This window comes from Urocampus carinirostris, chromosome 14 (genome assembly GCF_059441175.1).
Source record: "Urocampus carinirostris isolate Australia breed hairy pipefish chromosome 14, RoL_Ucar_1.0, whole genome shotgun sequence".
NCBI classification, from domain to species: Eukaryota; Metazoa; Chordata; class Actinopteri; order Syngnathiformes; family Syngnathidae; genus Urocampus; species Urocampus carinirostris.
The window spans coordinates 18,338,016-18,354,487 of record NC_142362.1 but is presented as its reverse complement, the minus strand read 5'-3'; the positions used below and the strand labels follow the sequence as shown (position 1 = coordinate 18,354,487).

Genomic DNA, 16,472 nt, shown 5'->3' with positions numbered 1-16,472 from the left:
TAACAAAATGTTATAAAAAACTGTTAGCGCTCAAGCTTTACGCTATTAAACGAGAGCCCATGCTGGCTTGCTAGTTGCCCACATACTGAGTGATGGGCTAGCATGTTTTGTCACGCTAAATCCGCATGGGAAAATATCTGTTTTGCTAAATACTAAAAAATAAAAAATGTCCTATTTTACTGTTAGCGTTCCCGCTTCACTGCCATTCGACAAGAGTCATGCGGATCTGCTAGCTGCCCTAATGCTAAGTGACATGCTAGCATCCCAGGACTAGACCAACAAAATTCTCTAAGATTTTTTTATTGGCCATCAAAAAATCTGAACAAAGCAAAAAAAACAAACAAGATTAATAGTGCAATTTCAAAATAAAGTGCATCATGAAACAATTTTGGAACACACATTTGTTGGGAATATAAATAAGACAAAAATACAGGAGTAGTCAGTCTTTTTCCTCTTTTGGACAGCAAAAAATAACTTAAAACAAATGAAAATACATAAATATTTCAGAATAAGTACAATTTATTTACTCCCTGAACGGTGACACAAATAAAAAGAAAAGCCTGTTTGTATTTTATGGCTCAAATACTGACATAATTTTAACATGGGTTCAAAAATAAGCCACACTCTAGATAGGAGATGCTAACGGCGCTAATTTAATTCTGTTCCTAGTAACAATTCTTTGTTAATTTTGTCACTTAAAATTTGGTCATTTCTGACAATGAAAATGGTGTCCAGAGGCAAAACTCGAGCTAACATATGCTAACCGCTAACAGCGCTACTTAGATTAAGTTCTGAATAAGGATCTTTATCGTATACAATTTGGTTATATCCGACATCAAGACATCACACTGCAAAACTAGTTTCTATTCTTTATTTTTAATAGCTACATTTAATATGTTTAATTGTACTACGTGTCACGATTTGTTTTGGTTAAATTTTGAAAGTAAAATTATACCGTTTTAACAAACTATGACTTGGAATAGAATAACATTTAATTTAATTTAACAAGTGAGCAGCTAAATAATTGGCTAATAGGAAAGAGGAACTATTGCAATACAATCTGTGTTACGTTTTATGCTAACATGTGCTTGTCATCAATATCAAAAGTTAGCTTGTTCGATAACAGACTCTAGTTATGAATGCGGAAAGAATGCTCGTCAGCTAACATGACTTTGTCATCAATGTATAAAGTTAGCATGTTCGCTATGTTATTGTAATCTTGTCGTTTGTGTCAACTAACATATGCTCTTTGCCAATGACAAATGCAACCTCGTTTGCTAATGTGATTGTCCTCAATTTGAAATTAGCTTGTTTGCTAACAGATGATTGTCATGAATGTCAAAAGTACGCATGTTCACAAACAGATGCTTGTAGTTTATTTCAAACGATAGCTTGTCTGCTAACAAAGTCTTGTTGATATCACATGTTAGCTTGTTAGTCAATATTAAAAAAACAGGTCGTTCTCCAGCAGTCTGCTAACATGTGCCTGTTATCAATGTCAAAAGTTAGTTTGTTTGCTAAAAAACGGCTTTTTGTAGATGTCAAATGTTAGCTTGTTTGGTATCAAATGCTTGTTTTCGTTTTCAAATGTCCGCTTGTTTGCTAAAAAGCTTGTTGTCAACAACAAATACTAACTTGTCCCTTAACAGATGCTAGTCATAAATGTCAAACTTTAGCTTGTTCGCTAATAGGTAAGAACCATCAATGTCAAGTTAGATTGATGTCAATTACATGTTAACAGACAAGTTAGCTTCTCCGCTAACATGTAATTGTCATCAATGTCAAGTTAGCTTGTCTTTTAATGTGTAATTGTCATCAATGTCAAAAAATAAGCAGTCTGCTAACACGTAATTGTCATCAACGTTATAATTTTGCTTGTTTTAACAACAGATAATTGTTGTCAATGACAAATGCTAACTTATCCGTTAACATGTGCTTGTCATTGATGTTCAAATTGTTTTTGATTTTATTTGTGTTCTACACAAGTTTAAAATTCACCCGCCATATTTATCCTAAGCTAAGTTGTAGTTAACGCTTAAATTTAAGTAAAAGTCGAGTAAGTTATGCAAATTCTGATTATAATAAACAATAAAAGGCTAACTAGCTAGCAGCTAATTCATTGGTTCGACCTAGAAACACTTAACCAGCTCACTCGATTGTCTCACATCACAAGTCATAGTTTGTCTAGCATATTTGTCTTACGTAGAACTCACTGTTGCAGTAATAAAACGAGTTGGCAACATCCTCTTGAAAAACTAGGGGGCGCTGTTTGGCAAAAAACTAAATTTTTTAACAATACCCCAGACTTTCCACAACATGACTGAGCGATTATTAAGATAGTTAGCATGATTTCACATGTTAAAAACGCAGCTGCCACAATTTTGTGAAGCAGTACAAAGAAGTTGTGCAATATTTATGTTCCCCGAAGCGTCGCAAGAGTTGCCCCTGCATTGTCTCGTTTAGTGGGCGTGTCTCTCTTTCTTGGGGCGTGTCTCAGGTGTCCTGGTAGGGCAGGTCATGGTCGTCGTCGGGCGACCAGAAGGATGACGGGCGCTTGGCGTGGTGGAGTTCGCGGCGGACGCAACGTGGGCACGGCTGCCACTTTTGACGGCACTCGGCGTGAAATACGGCGTCGCAGCCCGTGCACCTGAAGAAAAAAACAAATGCCAGGTCAATTGTGTAGAACAGGGCTGGGGGAACTAAGGCTCGCGGCTGGCTTAGAACTTAAGTGGACCAAGGAATCCAACGGTTTGATCAAAACAAAGCATCATGAGGGCACGCAGCGGGTGAAGACGTGATGTGATTTCTGCCAAGTGCTCTGAATGTCAAAGTGAAGATATTTAATGAAGCACGTGTAAACCCCTATGATTCCCTTTGTTAGCCAAATGCCCTGTCATCTAATTAGTGACATGCATGAATGGAATAAGATTACCACTCTCCCTATGGAGTAAGATCGTTATCTTAGCTGAATCAGCGGGAAAATGTCTAGTACGGAAAAGTAACACGTTATGCTGCAATTAAGACACTTATTTGTAGCTGTCAATCTCACTCAACTAGCCCAACAGTCTATATTAAACAAATTGGTATTAACATATACGCAGGAGTGAGACAAAAACATTCTCATTTCTTCTTCATGCCATGAGGCTCTTTTACTCCACCCGGGGGAGTAAAAGCCCACATTAAACCCCACCCCCGCATTTGCATATTACCCTATTTTTATTAAAGTGTGTATTTTATGTAGCACTATTTAAATACTGTATATCAACACGTTACATTGGGTATTTATGTATTCCATTTATTTTATTTTATTATTATTGTATTTTCAACACAAGGATACTGCTGGAAGTGTGAATTTCCCTCCGGGGATGAATAAAGTATATTCCCATTCCTAGTTGCTGCCACTATCTATCTATCTTCTCAAAACAAATCTTAATGTACTGTACTGATTAAAACTCATTGAATGTGTTAACTGGATTATTTTAACATTAAAGTGAATGCAGTTTTACACCTGAACCAACAAACCGCGCTTTACCAAATCAAGCGGGAGCTCTTTTACACATTTACTGCTCTTTCGCTGATAGAGCATTTATTTGAAAAAAAAAAAAAAATCACAACTTTTGATAGAAATTACCTACGGATTCACTTCTTTTGTTGACATACTCAGAAAAGTTTGGTGAGACGGATTAAATCCAACAGGCTGGATCAAAGAAGGTGAAAAAAAACCCACATCTCTATAGTCATGACTGAAGTACTGACCTGCGGGTGGCGCTGTCCTGAAAAGGGTAGATGACGTGTCCGCTGTGGCACAATTCGCAGATGAAACCTTTTTGTCGGCACAAAGTACAACTCAACACGTGAGTGCTGGCAAACTTGATGACTTTGGACAGGAACGGCGCCAAATGGCCATCAATTACCTGCAGGGGGGGGGGAAGCAGGGAGTGGGGTCCAGAAAACATAAGACATAAACCACATGTCGAAAGCCTTACCCTTATTTTCAACTTCAGATGCTGATTTTCCACCTTACTTAGAAAATGTAATTCTGATAAAAACATACCTGGAAGCCCTAACCCTGTGTTGTAATTTTGTTTTGGAATCTGAACATGAAGCCCTAGTCCAGACTTGAAACCCTACCAGCCCAGTGTTGAATTGGGTCAAGGAAGTGCATACAAAACGTAAACTGTACATCAAAAGCCTTACCCTCATTTTTAACATCAACTTAAAACACTAATTATTTATCCTACTTTGAAACCATAAATCTGTTGAAACCCTACTTGGAAACCCTAAGTGTTATTTAAACCCCTAACCCTATGTTGTAATATGATTTTAGGATATGAACCTTAAGCCTTATTACGGGCTTAAAACCCTATCCCAACTCGGCGTGGGGAGTGGGGTCAATAGACCAAATCAGACTTAAACCATACGTCAAGAGTCTTACGCTCAAACACACTGGAACTTATAATGTTTAACTATCCCAGCTGAGAATGGGGTTGAGGAAGCACATTCAAGACATAAACCATGCATCGAAAGCCCTACCCGAACATTTACACCAACTCCAAAACTTATTTTTTTTCACCCTACTATGAAATTATAAATCTTATAAACCCTGCTTTTAAACCCTCAGGATTATTTAGAACCCCAATACTATGCTGTAAGCTCCTTTTAGAAAATGAATGTAAAGCCTTATTCCAGCCTTGAAACCCTATAATATTCATCTATCCCAGCCTGGTGTGGGGTGTGGGGTGAAGGAACCAAAATGTTTAAGTAGAGAGCCGTACCCTCATTTCCACACCTTAAGCACTATTTTTGTGCATTATCTTTAAAACCGTACATCTATTAAAATCCTATTTTGAAACCTCAACCCTTTTTCCTTATCTTGAAATATGAGCATAAAGCCCTTTTTCAACCACTAAACCTTAAGTTTATTTTTACCCAGGCTGTCTTTCAAGATGACTTGAAAAAAAAACAACTGAAAAACTTATCTTAAAACCCGAACATTAACCCTAACAAAGTAATCAAATCAGTTTACAAATTTTTATCTTAGATCCGTTCTGTTACTCTAAATTAGAGCCTTAACTTTCTTAAAATGCAACAATTCACACCTTAATATCTAACCTGACTGTAAACTGCATCCAAATTACAAATCAAAATCTTTTTGAAACCATAATCAATCCAAAATGTACATGCAAAAAAATAACACAAACTTTCAGCTTGAAACCCTAACCCTACGTTGTAATTTGTTTCACAATATGAACATGAAGCCAAATTCCAAACTCAACCCTATCCCGGCCTGTCTTGAATCCTTAACCAAGTGACTTGAACACTGAAAACCTTATCTTAAAAGCTGAGAATAAACCCTATTTATGGAGTCTACTTAAATTAACATCTCAAAACCATTCTACAACTCTAAACTAGAGCCTCGACTTTTCTGAAATGCAAATATTATTTCAAACCTGAGCGTAAACGGAAACCATAACAATTCCAAACAAAAAAACTTCAATCAAGCTAAAATTCACACGCAAAAGTTTCACCTTGGAACCCTAACCTTTATTAGAACTCAGAACCCTTTTATTTAACAAATCTAAAAAGATTTGAAACCCTAACCGCCATGTGTTCGAAATTGCTGTTGATGAAGGTTTGGGTTGGTGACGCCGTGGTCTCCCTGCCTCCCCCAGTGTCCCCCTTTCCTCTCTCATTGACGAATGGGCGTTTTGATGCGTGCTGACAGGCTCCCTAATGAACACCTCGTCTCTAATTAGGGCGCAAGTAAAGCCGGGAGTGGAGGACGCTTTCCCGATGCTAATGCACTACAACAATAACTTTTGGCTTGAAGGGATTCCCAAATTCTAATACATACCAAATGTGAGAAAACACTCATGTTTACTATCCATGTATATGTCATTGGTATACTCCAATTATTTACAGAGATAATCAATGGTGCAACAAATGGCGAACGGCAAAAATGAGGCGAACATGCAAAAACAACACACACAGAGCTAACACGGGCTAAACAAGCTAAAACAGGCTACCCGGCTGCCATAGAGGACGAAACGGGACGGATCAGCAGAAAATAAACAGAAGGCCTCCTGGCCGAAAAACATGCAGTAAGCAGCCAGGATAACCGTGAGCCACGTCAGGAAAAACCATGAACCCAGCTGGGAGAAGAAAACTATGATTACAGCAGGCTGGCCAGCTCTACTAGACCTCAAAAAATAGAAGCCGTTGGGAGCCCGCATGCTAATAGGGAGCTATCTGGACAATATTATATTAATTGCAAAACAAGCGGCGAAAAACATGAGATGAAAAGTCACAATCACATACCTAAAATGAGGCGAAGTCAAAAAAGGAACGCACGCTGTACACAACAGCAGGTGAACTTACTATTTTGATGATCAACTCAGACATAATAGTCAAAAATTCCCCAGCGACACGATAAGCAAAGTTCCAATTTCTACTACTTTTCGTACTCATCCAGTGATGTCACAGCACAAGGTGATATGAGGTCAAACTGTGTACCGTGAAAATGAATTTCTCGGGTTCCATGGCGGATGCAATATTACGGAACATATCTGCATGATTGTGAGGAGGAACACTACACGTTCTGTACCCAATTGAAAAATAATAATGATGGTCTTTTATAATCCTTTTAAAGGACTCAAACCCAAACCACGTCCCGAAAACCTGCAAACTAAGATGAGAATCCACAGCTGAAACCTGACCGTTCTTTGAAAACCTAAACTGGATTTAAAATTCAAACTCTGGGTTGATTTAGAGCAAAAAAGTAGGTTAAATCCTGAACATGTAAATTAAGCTTAATTGGAACTTCTTTGAAGCACAACTTTGATTTGGAACCATAACCATGTTTAAATCTTACCTTTAACTCTTTTCTGAAGCCTTCTTTGAAACAATTTTCCATTTTAAACCCTACTTTTAAACCATTAAGCAAATTTGAAACTCAACCCCAATTTTTGGACTAATCAATTTTTGGGGGCGGCTTGTTCACCAACATGATCTCCCCAACTGCTCACCATTAGTTTTGACACTTCCTTCATGTGTCAGAGGTGGTGTGGCTGATTAATGTTTTATAGTCATAAAATAGTTATTGAACGTTGGATTGATTCAAAATAGTAATGTCTTGAAATTAGGGGAAAAGCAAATAATAAACAAAAGAATAAAAATTTCTTTAAAAAAAAAGTAAAAGAGTAAAAAAAATTGGAAAAAAGCTGGAAGGGAAAAAATATCAAGACAAGGCGTAGGTATAAACCGCATGGTCCGCCACAGCTTCTTACAAATCTATTAAATCTAATTCTGCAGAATGTTTATCCAGTGAAACCGTGATGTATTCAAAGACCTGTTTTTTTTTCCTGGCCGAGTGCCGTTACGTCGTTGAGCCCTACGCAGTCATAAAAACATTAACCTTTGTCGTTTCTGAATAGTACACACCCGCTAAGCTCCGCTTGTAGGATTTGATACCGACCTGCATTCTGGGTTGGGTTAAAAAAAAAACAAGGTTAAGGGTTGTCCTCTTTACTGCATGCAGAGTCTTTGTGCAGCCTTCTAATCCGTTAAAACAGACGTTAAACAGCAGCCAGCCTGACCTTGACACACACCAAATGTCGACGAATATATAGGTAAAAAAATACAAATGTCATAGAAAATGTATGCTTGAAAAAGAAATGATGATAACGTGCCATGTGTTCATATGAAAAACATGTTTATTAAAAAAAAAAGACAGTATTAGTGTGGAATTTCAAATAAAAGGTTTCATAATCTTCATCGAATACTACTACTAACTTAATATCTAACATTGCACGAGTTTATTATTTCATTTTAAATAGAAATTATAAGTATCATAATCATTACAAATGTAAAAAATAGTATAATTAAAAAATACACAATTTAATAATATAATATATAATGCGAATAAAACATGAGCGCTTCGAATAATTGTAGAATATTTAACAATTGTATTTGTAACTTAAGTAAAAAATAGATACAATTTAAATATAAATGATTAATATGACATAACATTGTGCTAAGAAAAAGATAAAAAACAAAGAAGTAAAAGAACACACACATATACATACACACACACACACACACATACATATATATATATATATATATATATATATATATATATATATATATATATATATACATACAGTTTGAAATATTAGAAGCAGTTTTAAATCTTTATAATTAATGTCAAGGTTATTTAATTTCTAATTTTAAAAAATTGTTTAAATATATCTTAAATATAAAATGCTGGGTTTGACATAACATTGTGCGAAACTATAAAAAAAGGGAAAAAATATGAATATTCACAACTGAAATAATTTGATTTTAATAATTGTGATACTTAACATATTTGTTTAATATTAAAGTGAAAAAAAAATATTACACATCTGTTACACTCAAAATACAGGACGTACATTTGTTTGTTTGTTTTTTTACTACATTTTCAAATAAATTAATAACTTTTAATGTAATTTTTTAAATATTTCTACAAGTAAATAGACCAATCTAATAATAATACATTAAAAAATGTTTCATTGATCCATCTAACTGCCCGTGTCTCGTTCGATGAAAACTGTTTGAAACATTTGAAATACATTCCGCGTTCCGGACGGACACAACAATCCCTGGATTGCTATTTTATGCATCCAGCGACAGAGTGAGTGGAAAAGCGTGCCAAGTGGATTACATTTACACTGACTTTTGACATTTTTATTTGGTTGACTTCGTCAATAAAGCTTTCTACTGTACAGTGGCTTCATCTTTTGGATTACTTCAGCCTTATTTCCTTTATACTATGTAGTATATTTATGAACATTGACTTAACATTACTGTACCTCCAAGACAGTTGATTTAATGGGGGTCTGGCTGCATTTGATGACATTGGAACGGATTCACCCCGTTTCCATACATTTCAATGGGAAAATGAGTTTCGATTTACAACGGTTCCATTAGAAAGCGTCACAGCTGGAACATATTAAATCAATTAGTAGAAGTAATACTGTAATTTCTTCTTCCTTCTCTGGCCAGTAAGCATCCACAGAAGAGCATCCTCCAAACAACATTGATGACCAAAGATGCGCTAACATGCTAACATGCTAACTGACATGTATGTGTGTGCAGGCCGGTCTGTGCGTGTGTCCGTGTCACACTTTGTTTTCCCGCCTGTTGCTTCTCAATGCGAGCAATAAGCTGAGCAGAGCCACACAATGTGGGAGCCGAGGAGGTTGGGGCAAATGGGGGAGAAAATAGAAGGTCTGGGGGGGCTCTTTTTTTTCTCTGTGAGAGCGGGCGAGCGAGGCGAACAACCCACCAACCCCTACCCCGTTAAAAAAAGGAAAAGAAAAGAGGGGCAGGGTGCAACATAATCACCCACAAAAGAACTTTTCACTCATTTGTGGAGCCTTTTCCTCTAACTCCCCCTAAACCTGACCCCCTTAGACCCCCCCATGCCAATTTACCTCCACTTCACCGCGGCCATGTTGGCCTCATTTTGTACAAAACACGCACTAAATGTTAGCGTGCTCCGTAATAACCTTACAAAGAAAGCTTTTATTTACATTGGAGCAAAAGTATTGGGACGCATGAGCATTCTTTAAGCATTTGAATGGCAAATATGTGCTTGTTTGTACCTGCTGCAGGTCAGCAATAGAGTAGAGATGGATGTGCTGCAGCAAATACTCCCGAGGGAAAATTCTGTGGGCGACAAAAAAAAAAAAAAAAGAGTGGGGGTGAGTCATTCATCTCTGTCACATTGTTTAAACATGGACTCTGTGAGCTGGTCACATTTTTGTGTACGGACACTTGTGAAAGAATTTGTTTCAAATGTGAACACACCTTGACAAAGGAAATCAATAAAGTGAAGTGGAAAGTCACTGCAGTATTTGAAAAAAGAAAAAAATGCAACCAGTGTGTTTTGCAGGTCAAATTGTGGCACAAAGAAGTAACACTTTTTATTTTATTTTTTACATTAAACCCCAGGATAGGTATCTAATCCATTCTGATGTGGAGATCTTAAGGTAAAATTGATGTATGGCAGGGATAAAAACCTATTGTAATTAGCTGATGCAATCAAATTCCCCGATAATAACATTATAAAAACAACACAGTCTATAATAAGCACTAATTAGACGTAACAAATGATTAAAAAACATAAATGGATATACAGGTTAAGAAAAATTGACGTTGGGTGTCCTTTGGTGTGACGTGATTGAGCTGGTCGAGCAAAGTAGCGGGTGGATGCAAAATTCAAACTGTTTTCAAGACTTCCGCACACCCTTTGAAGACTTTGTTGCTTTAAGTGCATCCTCTAAGAGAGCCATTCATTTGCAACCTAATACAGGATACCTAGGTTACAGTGTCCCCAGCTTATAACGTTTTTGGTTGCACTGTGGAATATGATATTTTATTGGCTGAGCTCCCACCCATGATGCTCCCTTCTTTCTTCATTCAATTCAGAAACTCGTCTAAGAAACTTGAATTTGTTTAGCTATGGGTCCCAAGATTTGCATTTATAGTAGAAAGAGAAGCAAAGACCTGATAACGATGGAAACGAAATATGAAAAGCATACGAATTGGTACCTTTACTAAGGAATATGGCCATAACCAATTGACGCTTGGGACAAATATTAAGAATGAGGTGATTAAGGCAACTAAGACTTGTAAGGGCATGACAACTCTCATAGGTGGAAGATCTAAAATCAGTTTCATTTTCAATCCACCCTTTGCTTACACCCATTAACTCCACTGGTCCAGCTCTAGTCATGTCACACAAAAGGCAATTTTAAAATTTCCTCTACACGTGTGTATTCATTTTATATATGGAGGGCTGTGGCAAATATGACATATTGGTCTAATTGCATATAGTTTTCATATTCACAAATATTTTTCACATTCGCGGTGACTGTCTATTTTTCTCTCCACCCCCCTATGTGACCACCCTTGAGTGATATGTCATGGAAATGACATCAACGTGTAACAACGCACAATTCAAGTCAAGTCACATTTATTTGTATAGCCCTTAATCACAAGATGTCTCATAGGAATGCACAGGTTGCAATTACACCATCCCCTGATATTAAACCAACATCCGGGCAAGGAGCGAAGCAGACAACATCCGCACTCTTAAGTGGTCATCATGAAGGCACATCTTTTAGTTTTGAAACCCCGCACCACTTCCGTATTTTCCAACGCATTTAGGTTTAGGTGCCAGTGACAGGAGCTAACACAACTAATCTTAAGCAGCATTTGGAGTCTGACCTGGTACAATTCGCCTAGCGAGTTGGCACACAAACTAGGAGTTGCGGCTTGTCAATTGGAAAAAGGTGGAGCTGGTTTTGATACTGTCAACCACAACATAATGCTTGTCCGTCTGGAATGCATCTGTATGTCAGGAACCGTACTCTCGTGGTTTAGACGCTATCTGTCAGACTGGCGTTCCACAGGGCTCTGTACTTGGCCCCCTTCTTTTTTGGACTAGTTTACAGGCTTGAGGCGTCGTTGCTGTCATGCACTTTCTGGAAAAAATTCAACTTATTGTTCTCTTTTATTGATGTTCACTATGTTTTGTGTAATGTGACCCAATGATAAATCTATTCCACCCTGGTCATCCTGGAAGGGGGATTACCACTTATGAGGCCCCTTCTCAAGGTTTTTTTTTTCCTTACGCTGAGGTTTTGAGTTTTTCCTTGCCCGCATGTTAGTTTAAGATCAGGCGAGGGTGTAATTGTAATCCTGTGCAGTCCTTTGAGACATTTTTGTGATTAAGGGCTATACAAATACATGTGACTTGACCTGAGCTTACACAAAAGTCACAACATAAAAACAAGAGGCACGCTAACGGATTGTGTGACACGGTACATTGCAACTGAAATGCTGAGGTTCAATAATCCAGTGTTCAGAGACATGCTGTACAAGTTTGATAAGCCAGGCAAACAACTTCTAGTTTACAAGTTTGTTTTCAACTTGATGTCATGTTATCAGAGCCTAAGATGTGAATTTTTTTTTTACAGTTTCTGAGAGAAACTTTGTGTTGACTTAGTTACATACCTCTTTTTACTGTTTATCAGAATTTGTTTTCAAAGCAAAAGAACTTGAAGAGTCACGTGTCTGCTGCTGTTAGCTGCATTCACTTTTAATGTGTTGAAAAGACTTTTATCTGCTCTGCTACTGTATTCACTTTAAGTGTGTGTGTTCAAATTAGAGTACTTTTTTCTTATCCGTGCTCCTCATTTTTGCACTTTGTTCAATTTCGCACTTTGTACTTAAAAAAATAGAGGGAAAGATCCTTAGGACCTGTAACCTCACTTGTGCATTGTTCCTCAAAAGCCTCACAGGCTAAAATCCTGCACAGTTGCATTTGATTTAATAAAAAGAACAGAATGTTAAGTGAATAATTATTAATTATTTTTTGGCTCAATTTCTTGAGGAGTAAATTGCTCTCCTTTATTAAAGTGTACATTACATGTAATATTAGACTGATATCCTCATAGTAGCATATAATGCAGATTTTTTTTTTGAGGGGGGGACAATATATTTGTCAATTGTCATTATTTGTGGTGACAATTAATCATCTCCAGAAATTCCTAATTGTGACAGCCCAGTATACACATATATTATATATAAGTAGTATTTACTACAGACGCTGCCCTACTTGCGAACGTTCCGGACGATCGTTCGTAAATTGAATTTGTAAGTTGCTTCACTGCTATATTTTGTATGGAATGTATGTTTAAGGCTTGTATAAGTAACCTGAATTGTTTTGTACTAAAAAAAAAAAAAACTAACACTTCATAAAAAATTATGCTCTATAAAGATAAATAAAGTTGAGTTTAACTTACTTTTGGAAGATGCGCTTCAAGCAGTCCTCCTCCGTGGTAAAAAGTGGCCGAAAAAAAAGCATTCTGACCATTTTCTCAACCGCATCGAGCTTTCTTGTTCCACTTTTATTTCAAAAGAAATGGCTCGCCTCTTCTTTACGCTTTACATTAACCATATTGAATGGATGCACAAGATATAAATAAAAACGTCAAAGTTCTGAGTGCGCTGGAGATTCAGTACACATAGCACTGTATGTTTACACACGAACTAGGAAGAGGAAGCCGATTTCTTCTTCAGGGTGGATGCTGGGTGACCTCTCACAGCGTCACATGCTGGTAGCGGCCGAAAGAAGCACTACAGTACTGTCCTCTACTCGGAAAAAGGTGCACACAATACAAAATCTAACATACAGCAATGTCCAGATATTTTTCGACACCCCGAAAAAAATGCTTGTTCCACGTAAGTCGAATGGTCGTAAGTAGGGGAGAATCTGTATATGCTAATTTGTGATTTTAACGTTATTACCTGGTGTACCGGGGTTTGAAATGCATCAACTAATTACCATAGATTTCTATCCCACATGACAATTTTACCTTGCGATCCTTACTTCAGAACCAATTAATGTTGTATCCCAGGGTCGATAAAACAATACAATAAAAATAGTTGTGAAGGTATAATGGAATTTAAAATAATGTTAATTAAGTAAACTGACTTTAAGGGACATTGTGTCTTATTTAGCACAACCTAGTGGTAAAAAATGTAATTCATAAAAAAAAAATACAGGGAACTGACATGATTTTCTGCCATCTTGCTGCCAAGAGTAATCCCCCAAAAATCCAAAAATCTGAAAGGCTGGACAAAAAATGAAAACAAATGGTGCGGTTTGATCACTTTGAGTCCATGTAGTTTTTTATGTTCTTTATGCCTTGTAGCACTCATTTCTGGTTGCACGACACCATAAAGTGACATCTAGTGGTCAAATATTACACAATGTCCCTTTTATGCAATAAAAGTGCAACATTTTTTTGTTAGAAATAAACCAGTGTTAGGCAGAGATAACAAGTTGTGTGTTTCCCATGACTATGCCCCTACCCCGACCATCCCCCAAAAAAGCAGATTAATGGCTCTTTATGTGTTTTAACTCCACGGCCATCAATAATTGTGCTGTGTTTGGACGGGTGCAAAACTGTGCACTCGTACATGTAAACACAGACGTGCGTGCGTGTTAGGTGGTCCACTCGTGGCCAGGAAGTGAGCATTTCCTTTTACCGCGGTGACAAAATGGCATACCTTCGGCGCAGGTCCTCTGCGACGGTGGCACGACAGCTAAACAGGTAAGCACGTAGCGACTGTAGCTGTTGGCGGAGGCGCAGGACGGCGCTGAGGGGCTCGCAGTGCTCGTACAGACCCCCGTTTAGCTGCTGCACGTCCAGCAGGGGCTCCTCGTACACAAACTCCAGGAACTCCTTGGCCTGCTTGGACACCTAGTGACTCACATGAGGAGATTTTGTTTAGTTTCGTGGGACAGCCTAGCAGACGGGTGGGCAAACTAGAGTGCACGGGCCGAAGTACGAAATTAGTTTTCTCCGTAACGAGCATTGTAACGCTTCATTAATAAGATTTTGTAACTCAACTGTCGTTATTACACATTCTGTTACTCAGATACTTCAGATTGCAAATTACAACGTCCTCCGATTGCTAACTGTTCACCTTCCGCTCACGACAAAAAATACAACTCTTAAGCCTCTCCCAACGATTAAGATGGGTGGTTTTGTTTATATTTACTTATATAGTACAACTAAATATAGTAACAGTGGCGCTGTCTCGAGAACAGAGTACAAGGACGCTGAATTTCACCTCATCACCGTAAATACTCGAACCCAAGCCGGATTTACAACTATAAAACCAAATAGTGAAATCAGGGGTCAGTTTATACGCGCATATATTTGGTTGTGTGTCATTTATAGCGAATGGTAGACACCGCATGGGTAGGGGGCGTGGCTTATACAGAAACAAAGAAATCAATGCGGCAAACGCAAGCACACAATGTGCTGGATTTTGTTCTTTGTTTGTAAAATTACTTTTGCAATACACCATGCCTGGAGGAAAAAAAAATGTTTTGGACAGTACGCAGAAATGGAGGAAGAATTCTTTGAGTGATTGGAAACCCAGAGACAAAATGGATATGGAGTGTCTCGGCTGAGTGTTCGATTGCTGGACTGGATTTAGCATATTTAAGTAATTATAATAATGTTCTCACAAAACTTAAAATAAAATATTTTTTGCAAAAAATTCATTTTCATCTCTGATGGTCTTCTAGAATAACTACATGGTTAAAAAAATGGTTAATATTACACGGTTAATATTCTTTTAATTACGTATTTTTCTGTTTTTGTCCAATTTTAATCATGTATTTATATGATTTATCAAGACATTTATCAAATGTCATGCAAAAGAAAACAATTTTAAGACTTTTTGGTTTTTATTGCACACTTCCATAGTTACTGCTTAAAAATGAGCATAATCTATGAATTAGTTTTAATTGTGTTTAGTGATAAAAAAAGTCATTTAAAATGATTTAAATAACCTCACCGAGAGGGAGCTGATATAATGGTCCACCATCTTGCTGCTACGAGTACAATAAAAAACAGGCAAAAGGCTGGGCAAAAAAATGTGCTGTTTGGTCACTTTGAGACTCTATAGTTTGTATTCTTTCTTGTGCTTTTTATCAGTGGCTTTGGGTTGAACTACACAATACACCTCGTGGTCAAATTATACACATTTTCCGTTTAACTCCGGGCTTTGCAATACAGCTTTTTGAAGCAGGACAAACCAACTCTTTGACGCCAACAACGCTCACTGGTTTAATGATGTAGGAGTCACGATCAGCACAAAGACCTAGATTTGGGCTTGGCATTAGCGAGAAGAAGAGGACCAAACCATAACAAAACACAAATCTCAAGTGAAATAGGGGAGAGGCGCTGCCAATACATTGGTCCTATGCGTCAGCGCTTCAGGACAGAATGTGATTTAACCCTTTCTATGCTGCTTTGATCAATCAATAATTTTTTTTAAAGTGATTAGATCATATTGGTATTATTATGGAGGGCAAATGTAAACAAAACTAGCTGCCAAAAGAGTAACACTGCTCCTCTAGTGTAGTGGAGGTGCAATTGCACTTGATTCTGGAAAAGCTAGAAAAAAAAAAAGTTCCTCTATGTCAAACGTGCCCGCACTGCCCCTGCCGGAAACTCACGCCCCGCCCCAGAACCATTAGTTTAACTCAATGCGGGTCGCAACTCAATATGTTTGCCCACTCATTGGCCTATAGCTAGTCGCTGCGTCACCTTATGCTTGCTGGTGTCCCAGTTGTGCAGCAGACGTGCGGGGATGAGGAAAGTGTTGTCCTGGTGGCAGTTTTGGCAGTAATACAATCCGCTGTAGTGGCAAACTTTGGCTTTGCCCCTGGAGGCGCCAACTGGACGCTGACACCCTGTACACAATAAAGAGAAACCGGAATGCCCTCTTAAGCCAAATTTGAACAAAAAAACACAGCAGTGGCTTTGTTTATTCAGATATGACCGGTTCAGTTAGACAAAAAAACGTAATATGACAGTTTATAGCTGAATTGGATTATT

At 37.8% G+C, this 16,472-nt stretch overlaps 1 protein-coding gene across 1 annotated transcript in view; it reads right to left on the bottom strand.

Moving 5' to 3' along the window:
- Positions 1-284: 284 nt before the first annotated feature.
- plekhm3 (pleckstrin homology domain containing M3) overlaps positions 285-16,472 on the bottom strand; it is a 32,249-nt gene continuing 16,061 nt past the window's right edge. Inside the window, exons 5-9 of the mRNA XM_088353336.1 lie at positions 16,182-16,327; positions 14,125-14,318; positions 9,648-9,711; positions 3,757-3,914; positions 285-2,647 (exon numbers count right to left, since the gene is read on the bottom strand). Of these exons, the coding sequence (XP_088209462.1) occupies positions 2,494-2,647; positions 3,757-3,914; positions 9,648-9,711; positions 14,125-14,318; positions 16,182-16,327 (716 nt within the window). The 3' untranslated portion in view covers positions 285-2,493. The remainder of the gene's footprint in view (positions 2,648-3,756; positions 3,915-9,647; positions 9,712-14,124; positions 14,319-16,181; positions 16,328-16,472) is intronic.